Genomic DNA, 9,504 nt, shown 5'->3' on the forward strand with positions numbered 1-9,504 from the left:
TGCTCACTTCTTCTTCTTCCTACTCCTCCTCCTGCTCCGATCAATCCACACTTGTTCTAGCTATTGCTCCAATCCCGGCAATGCCGTGAGATGTCTCTGAAAGAGTGCAAGTGATTGGCTGATCTGTTTAACCACTGACACGATCGATCTCCAGCTCATTTTCTCTCTTTAGCTTAGCTTTGGTTTTTGCACGATGACGAACAGCAACAATGGCAATGCCGGCACGAACGCGGCGGCGAGTGGCTGGCTGGGCTTCTCGCTGTCGCCTCACATGGCCTCCTCCATGGACGAACACCACCACGTGCACCAGCAGCAGCAGCAGCAACACCATGGTCTCTTCTTCCCTTCGGTGACCACCGCCGCCGCCGCGTACGGCCTCGGCGGCGACGTGGTGGCCGCCACCAATGGGTACTACTCCCAGCTCGCCTCCATGCCGCTCAAGTCCGACGGCTCGCTCTGCATCATGGAGGCTCTCCGGAGAACCGATCAAGATCATCACGGTACGTGCGTTTGCTTAGCTTGTTCGATCCATCCATCCACCCATTTCTTGGTTTCTTGGATTCATGGTGTGATCGATCGATCGATCGGGTTCGTCTCTCTCAGGGCCCAAGCTGGAGGACTTCCTCGGCGCGGCGCAGCCGGCGATGGCGCTGAGCCTGGACAACACCTCCAGCTTCTACTACGGCGGCGGCGGCGGGCACGGCCACCACGGCTACCTCCAGGCGTGCGACCTGTACGGCGGGCCGGCGGCGCCGTCGCTCGCCTCGGCCGACGACGAGGCAGCCGCCGCCGCCGCGGCCATGGCGAGCTGGGTGGCCGCCCGCAGCGCCACCGCGTACGCCACGGCCGCCGACGCGACCGCCACCACCGACACCACCACCACCAACGGCGCCATCCTCCCCTCCTCCGCCGCCGCCGCCGGGCACCTGCACCCGCTGGCCCTGTCCATGAGCTCCGGCTCCCTCTCCAGCTGCGTCACCGCCGGCGACTACGGCATGGCGTCCGCCGACGGCGGCCGCAAGCGCGGCGGCGGCGGCGGCGGGCAGAAGCAGCCGGTGCATCACCGCAAGTCCATCGACACGTTCGGGCAGCGAACGTCGCAGTACAGAGGCGTGACCAGGTACCATACCAACCCAACCCAATTAGCGCGACTAATCACACTTAAACCACACGTGATTAGTGAGGTTAACACGGGATTAGCAGGCATAGGTGGACTGGTCGCTATGAGGCTCATCTCTGGGACAACAGCTGCAAGAAGGAAGGCCAAACCAGGAAAGGGAGGCAAGGTACGTACAATAATATTAATTAATTAATTGATTGATTATTAACTATAATTTCACCCTAATTAATCACTTTAAAATCGTCATTAAATTTCTGATCACTAACAAGCTGCTCCTGTTTCTCTGCTGGCTAAACAATTTGTTTGTGTTGTGCTCTGCTGCTGCTGGATCAGTTTATCTCGGTAAGTAACAGTGCATCATGTGGTAACTTTCTCAACTCGTACATGGTAAATTTTTTTTTCTTGTGGTAAAAAGTAATAAAAAATAAATGGTACATGCATTTTTCTTTTACTTTAATATTATATATATAGGTGGGTATGACATGGAGGAGAAAGCGGCGAGAGCGTATGACCTGGCGGCGCTCAAGTATTGGGGCCCTTCCACACACATCAACTTCCCGGTAATTATTTTTAATCAATTAATTAGGCTTTTGATTCTGCAACCACTTTAATTAATTAATTGATTGATTGATTATTAATGTGCATGCATATATGCAGCTGGAGGACTACCAGGAGGAGCTGGAGGAGATGAAGAACATGACAAGGCAGGAGTATGTGGCTCACTTGAGGAGGTAAAGAGAAAAAAAGAACAGATCATTCTTATTGTCACATATAATGCTGAATAAATCAATCACTTACTTAATTTGCACTCTTCAGAAATGGATGTATATAAACTTGAACATACAGTTTCATGCATGCTGCACATTATGTGAAATTCCATGCATGCTCAAAGTCAACAAAAAGTCTAGGACACCAATATATGAATACATACTCTGCCATCGGCTCCAAAACGCAGGCCATTTTAGACCATTTCTGAAGTCACCAATGTAACATTTGGATTTAGATTTTAATAATGATAGCAATAACAAAATGATGGATTAAATATACATTGCGGAAGTTTATTAATACATCGCACGAATTTTATAGTAATCAAAAGGTTGAGTAGGTAATACGTGGATATATTCTAGGACAAATTAAAACCACGTTTTATTTTTCGAATAGAGTGAGCGAGTACGTACTTACATTGTCAGTGACTCAGAATATGGTCAATGTGAACTACATATTCTTGACTCAGAATTCCTACAAGTGTCTGAAGTCTGAATTAACATGATGATACTAATATTGTTTTGGTGCTGCTGTATGGATGATGGATGCAGGAAGAGCAGCGGTTTCTCACGGGGAGCTTCCATGTACAGGGGAGTCACAAGGTACACACACACATCTATCGATCTATCAGTACATTAGTAATTTCATTCTTACATGTGGCATGCAAACTTTTATATATATATATAGTTTCAGTACTAGTGCACATTTTCCTTACTGAAACGTACACATGTACAGTCGTACAGAAGAGATCGGCCAGTATGTACGTACGTACGTATGTATGTATGTAAGTTCAGAATTCAGAAGTAAAATTCAGTGTTTGGTTGCATGTATATATGCAGGCATCATCAGCACGGAAGGTGGCAGGCTCGCATCGGCCGTGTCTCCGGCAACAAGGACCTCTACCTCGGCACTTTCAGTACGCATCTCCATATATATGCTCAATTTTTTAGCCAGCAGCTCTGAATAATGTAGCTAATTAATCACTACTTTCTCATCATCTGTCTGCATATATATAATCTATCCACACAACCGTATCTCTACTACTTAGAGACACAGTCGTTCGAGCTATTTCTAGTTTATGGTAGAAAGAAACTGGTAACCCATTTTCAATGATATATATAGAGCTGCTGCAATCCGGGACCTTGTTTATGGTAGACGACAATAATGTTCTCCTCTGAAATCTGCATGCATGCTCCATCGATCGATCATCTTTTTGCATGGCATGGCATGCATGCTTCCACACGCATGATGAGTAGTAGTTGTACGATCGAATCAATCATGATGCAAAGTAATTAATAATAGTAGTAAATAGTAATGGATTACTACTAGCTAGATCCTAATTACGCTGGCAGCAAAGCGAATGCGTGGGCATTGCGTCTGCATGCGGGGAGGCTGTCATGCTCCGGGGGCACAGCCGCGTCCCGTCACTAGCTACAATGATCATCATTATATCTATAATACTAACATGTCATATTACGCATATATATATATATATATATATATATATATATATATATATATATATATATATATATATATATATATATATATATATATATATATATATATATATATATATATATATATATATATATATATATATATATATATATATATATAAAGCAGGAGGGATCGGAGCCCCGCTATCCCGTTAAAGTTATTGGAGTCTTCGTAAAGGTCCCCTCTAAAATTTTATGGCAAAGTTTAATAGAAATGATGGTTGAAACTCTAACCTGTTGAGACCCTCAAAACTCGTTAGCTACATCTACATCTGCCGCTGATATATATAAAGCTAAAAAGAGTCAGTCCCTCTCCCTCTAGATCTAAAGCCCCTGCCTGCCTGCCTGATGCCTGATTCTCTCTTTCTTTTTAAGGCTTCTCTCTCTTCTCCCCTCTAAGATTAAGATGAATGGTATAGTATGCAATGCGTGTGTGTACATGTACAGTAGAGGGAGAAAGAAGAGAGAGAGAGAGATGGATGCGTAGTATGGGCCTGTGCGTGCAGCTGCATGCGATTCTAGCTCTCACTTTTGCATAAGGCTGTGGCTCAGCTGATCATCTCACTCTCACTCACACTGACCCACTGCCTCTGCATCTGCATCCATCCATCGCACGCGCCTGCACTGCTGCTCGCTTTCTTCTTTCTTTCTTTCTTTCTTTCTTTCTTTGACCATCGTCGTCCATGCCGGCGCCGACATCTACGTAGATGCATTGCATGCATGGCAGCGATGTGATGGAGCTCGCCGACCTGACCTAGCTATAGCTAATGCCTAATGGATGGATGGATGGTTGGTTTGCTGCAGGCACGCAGGAGGAGGCGGCGGAGGCGTACGACGTGGCCGCCATCAAGTTCCGCGGCCTCAACGCCGTCACCAACTTCGACATCACCCGCTACGACGTCGACAAGATCATGGCCAGCAACACCCTCCTCCCGGGCGACCTCGCCCGCCGCAAGAAGGACGCCGACGACTCCGCCGCCGTCGTCCTGCAGGTGCAGCAGCATGCCGACGCGGCTGCTGCTGACAGCGTCTGGAAGGCCACCGGAGGCGCCGCCGCCGCCGCCGCAGCGACGAGGCAGCACCAGCATGACGCGGTGGTGGCGGCCGAGCACCACCATCACCACCACCACGACGTCGTGCTGTCCGGCGCCGAGGCCTTCTCCGTGCTGCACGACCTCGTGGCCGTCGACGCCGCCGCCCACCACGAGGGAGCCGCCGCCGCTGCGCACATGCCCATGTCCATGTCGGCCGCGTCGTCGCTGGTGACGAGCCTCAGCAACTCGCGCGAGGGGAGTCCCGACCGCGGCGGCGGCTTGTCGATGCTCTTCGCCAAGCCATCGTCGGCGGCGGCGTCGCAGGCGTCCAAGCTGATGGCACCGCTCCCCCTCGGCTCCTGGGTGTCGTCGCCGCCGGCGTCCGCCAGGCCGGCCGCCGTGTCCATCGCCCACATGCCACTGTTCGCCGCCTGGACCGACGCCTAATCCATTCGCCGTCCGTCACTTAGTACGTAGATCGACCTAGCTAGCTAAGATAGGCAGCGATGACACTTGTACTGGTTGGTTAATTTAGGGTTCTTGGTTGGTCGGCGACGTGATTAGCTAGCAATGTAGTAGCAGCAGCAGCAGCAGCTAGCTAGCTTAGTGGGAGTATTAATTATCACTCAAGGCGAGGATTACCAACGCACACGCCATGGCCGGCCTCTCCCCCTTTCCTTCTTCTCCGGCGACGGTCGTCGGCATCGATCGAGCTCGATCGGCGCCGGAGAAGAAGGGGTTTTGTAACACGGAGGCCGGCCGGAGGGATATCGAGGCGTTGCATTCTCCTCCAAAATCCAAAACTAAATCTTGTATTAATTATAGCCTCACGAAATTAATCAATCCCCTTGTACTTGTTCTTGCAAGCTATGCATTCTTGTCCATGCATGCTTCCTCTCGAGAAGGGCAAGGCCATTGTCTCACTGCTCGTGGGACCCACGTGTCAGTGATTGGGCTGAGTATAGCTCGATGGGCCTGATTGGGCCGTCCCGGCCCAAACTCTGAGAAAGCAAGCAGAGCAAAGGCCCATTAGTGAGGAGCAAGTGTAGCAATGCATCTGAACTATCAGCAATAATTCATCAGGATGATGAACAGGTGATTTTTTTTTCTCTTCTAGTTCTACCAGATGGAGATGAAAACCAACCAACCAACCAACAACCCAACATGAGTGCAGTCATGTGAGATGATATCAGCGGATCACAGGACGGATGCTCGCTGTCCTGCAGCAGCAACAGCAACAGCAGGAGCAGAAGCAGTAGCAGTGTGATCTGCAATGCATGCAGATAAGGCAAGGCCAAGAACAAGTACAGTGCAACCGATCACAGGGTCACAGCAACTACAGCTGCTGCTGCTTGCTCCGTGCTCATTCATCAATCATCACAGCTCATCCACACCGAGACAGTGTGTGGGAGATGAGACCTGTGTGCATTTGCATTTCAACTCTCCAGCTGTGTGCATGAGATCATCACATGCATCCTTTCAGGTCCAGGACATGTACATTGTAGCTCAGTATTCGTCAGCATCACTCTTTTAGGTCTGAACTCAACAAATGCAGACTGAAAGAATGCACAGCGTGTGAAGGTGAAGAGAATTATAAGCAGCTACACAAGGATGTGTGAATGTTTTCAGCCCCAAGCATCCATCAGATTCAGATAGGTGAAAAACATCTGTTGCATTGTAAGGTGATCTAAAACCTGAGCACAAACTAGTTACAAAAGAATCAAGTGGCCTGAAACCACTAACTGATTTACAGGCCAATAACTAACTATCTACACATGACTTACAGCCACAGACTAATCCTCCGAACGAGCATTCGCATCTGAATTCCTAATTCCTACACCTGAACAAAAGTACAACCACATCCCTGATGATGGATTGCTGTTCAACATCTCCTGTTTTTTGTCTACACTACAGATTATTTGACATCCTCACCTATGAGGTCAAGGCCGACCAACAAGAATGACAAACCCTGAAACAGTAGGAAGTAGAAATGTATCCCTTGTTTCGACAGCAAACTGCGAGCAGCCGCAGTCAGGAGAAGCAATGAAAGGGCAAGCTCCTTCTTGTATATCCGGTTGTACTTCTTGGCCTCCTTTCTGGGAGAGGATTGCTTCAGAATTGACTGCTCCTTGATTGCTGCAAGATCAAGGATTGGCATCGAGCAGGCATTTGGTTGTTTCATCTCCTTGGGTGCCAATGCAATAAGATCACCCTCTGATGATCGGCCCGATTTCTTGGTGACCACCCATTCATATGCACTTCCAAGCTGGAAAAGCCCAGAGATCATTGCATTGAACTTGGTAACAGACATAGTGTTCTCAAAGAGCAAGTATGGGATGATGAACGGGAATGATTTTGGTGCAGGTAGGATGTTCAGGAGGGACATCAGGGCAGGAATGTAGCAGACAACCCAGTCAGGAAGCTCAGCTTCAGGCACAAACATTGTCATTGGTAGGATGATGCAGAAAAGCGTGAAGGAGTAGAAGGGCAAGATGAGCTTGCGAAGAAGAAAGAAGATAAATATCAAATTGGCCTTCTTCCAAAATGCAATCTGAAAAAAAAGTGACACAATTATAACAAAGTATATACAGGTACTATCTATATTTCACAATGTAAAACTTTTTGGTATTGTCTAGATTTATATGGATGCTACTGAATTTAAACATATATATAAACAATATATATTGATCAATAGATGAATCTAGGCATAGAAATAAATTCTCGCCATATGAAACATACGGAGTAGTATTGTGGGAATAGAAAAAAAAGGTACAGTTAGATTAGCTGACAAAAAATTTACTGGTAGACTATTGACTAAGGAATCCATCATGAAATGGCAAATCATATGCAAAGCAACCTATTCTCAATTTCTCATAACTATGTACCTCAAATGTACAATGCTAATATCTGCCATACTTAAATGCACCAGTACAAATTTGTGAACATGGTCGAGTGCATAATCGCAGACAAGTACTAATACTGTTATCATCTAAAAGAAGTACTGACACTGCAACCAATTATGAAATACGAATACCTTGCATCTAATGATGTCTGGTAAACATAGCCTAAACAGTTGCATTGGCCCCGAATGCCAGCGGTGCTGTTGCTTCCTGTATGCCTCATAAGACTCTGGTAGTTCACACTGGCACTGTCCAAAGATGAAACAAACAATTTAGCACAAATATGAAATCTGGCAACTTTTTGATGCAATTCATTGTGTTCCTCACCTCCACATCATTCAGGAATACAAACTTCCAGCCATTGAGATGCGCGCGGACCGCAATGTCCATGTCCTCCACCGTAGTACGCTCCATCCAGCCTCCCGAGTCCTCCAGCGCCTTGATCCTCCACACCCCAGCTGTGCCATTGAACCCAAAGAAGTTGATGAACATGCCATTAACCTGCTGCTCCACTTCAAAGTGGAAGCACAGGTTGATGTTCTGCAGCCGTGTCAGGAGGTTCTCATCCTTGTTTACAAATGACCACCTTGCCTGAACCAGCCCCAATTCCTCATTGTCCTGCAGCCACCAAATGCTAACTGATCATCACATTCAGAATCTTGTTAACAATGCACGCAATTCACACATGATTCAGGTACTGAACTTCACCTTGAAATGTGGCACAGTGCGCTTCAAGAAGTCAGGGTAAGGCTGGAAGTCGGCGTCGAAGATGGCGACATACTCGTAGTCCTTCACATAGCTGCAGCTCATCGCCGACTTGAGATTGCCGGCCTTGTACCCCTCCCGGAGCACACGGTGGCGGTACACGATGCGCGCGCCATTCTGCCGCCACTTCTCCACCTCTTCCCTGATCAATGCCTGTGTTGTTGGGTCATCGGAGTCGTCGAGCACCTGTACCAAGAAATTGGACCTCGGCCAATCCAGATTGCACACAGCTGCAATCGATTGCTGATACACCTGAATGAACAGAACAAAATTGGAATGTTTTGTGCGAAAAAATGAATCTTTGGGCGCAATTTGTGGGTGGTGTTTGTGTTTTTGTACCTCCTTCTCGTTGCACATTGGTATCTGGACGAGCACCATGGGGAAGTAGCCGGCGTCGGGGTCCTCCGGGTCGGGCAATGCCGCCGCCGGCGAGACGGGGTTGGGTTTGATGCGGTTGAGGTGGATGTAGAGGCAGCCGAGGCTCTGGACGAGGCGGTCGGCGCTCTGGACGAGGAAGAGCACGACGCAGGCGTCGGAGAGGAGCTGGAGCGGCGGCGCCACGTAGTCGGCGCGGAAGCGCACCCACGACGCGTGGAACGAGACGACGGAGGCGAGGAGGACGCGGCCCCGGCCGTTGGTGTAGGCGGCGAGCTCGACGGCGAGGAGGAAGACGGACAGCACGAGGGACGCCCTGATGAACGCGTAGAGCCTGGAGCGCCGCGCCGGCGCCACCGCGGCGTCGGCGTCGGAGTCATCCGTCCGTCCGGCGGCGACGCGGCGCCGCGCGGCGCCGCCGAGCGCGACGGCGGCGGAGGCGAGCCACGCGAGGCACCCGGCGGCGCGGTGGGCCTTGAGCAGCAGCACCCAGGTGATCTGCTTGGCGTTCTTGCCCCTGCGCGGCCGCCGCCGCCCTCCCGCGGCACCGGCCAAGAACTCCCCGTCGGCGTCATCCACCTCGGAGATCGACCAGTTGGGATTCTCCATCTTGACGACGACCGGCGTGCCGCCGCCGGCGAGCGCGGGCCTGCCGGCCCAGAAGCCGCTCCAGGGCGCCATGCACGAACACTCGACGACGGTCACTCACTCGCTCACTCCCTCCCTCCCTCCCTTCTCTCAAAATAGCAATCAAGCAAGCTGATCTCCTCTTCTCTTCTCACTGACGCACACTATTCCTGGGGCTCCCCTTCTTTCGAGCTCCCTCCCCAATGCCGATCGACCGGAGCAGCCGCCAGCCACCACTCCACAGCACGGCACGGCACGACGCGATGCGAGCTCCAGTGCTCCAACTGCGGCTGCTGCAATGGCAGCCAACGAAGAAGAAGAGGAGGCGAGCAGGAGGAGAGAGATAGTGATTTAATTCGATGATTTAATGGCGCGAGTGCATCCGGAATCATGCGTGGTGGAAATTCAAAAGATTTGAT

At 49.9% G+C, this 9,504-nt stretch overlaps 2 protein-coding genes across 2 annotated transcripts; one reads left to right on the forward strand and one right to left on the reverse strand.

Moving 5' to 3' along the window:
• On the forward strand, nt 1-5,256 carry LOC102699606 (AP2-like ethylene-responsive transcription factor CRL5). Its single transcript, XM_040526193.1, has 9 exons — nt 1-500; nt 604-1,120; nt 1,201-1,286; nt 1,454-1,462; nt 1,592-1,680; nt 1,778-1,851; nt 2,437-2,487; nt 2,725-2,801; nt 4,189-5,256. Exons 1-9 carry the CDS (start codon nt 194-196, stop codon nt 4,863-4,865), a joined length of 1,887 nt encoding a protein of 628 aa, XP_040382127.1. The 5' UTR covers nt 1-193; the 3' UTR covers nt 4,866-5,256.
• A 758-nt stretch (nt 5,257-6,014) lies between these two features.
• LOC102699519 (putative xyloglucan glycosyltransferase 10) lies at nt 6,015-9,139 on the reverse strand. Its single transcript, XM_040526127.1, has 5 exons — nt 8,423-9,139; nt 8,027-8,335; nt 7,646-7,936; nt 7,453-7,566; nt 6,015-6,969 (listed from the first exon to the last, which is right to left on the reverse strand). Exons 1-5 carry the CDS (start codon nt 9,137-9,139, stop codon nt 6,334-6,336), a joined length of 2,067 nt encoding a protein of 688 aa, XP_040382061.1. The 3' UTR covers nt 6,015-6,333.
• Nucleotides 9,140-9,504: the final 365 nt, after the last annotated feature.

The sequence above is a fragment of the Oryza brachyantha genome, chromosome 7 (genome assembly GCF_000231095.2).
Source record: "Oryza brachyantha chromosome 7, ObraRS2, whole genome shotgun sequence".
Classification (NCBI taxonomy): Eukaryota; Viridiplantae; Streptophyta; class Magnoliopsida; order Poales; family Poaceae; genus Oryza; species Oryza brachyantha.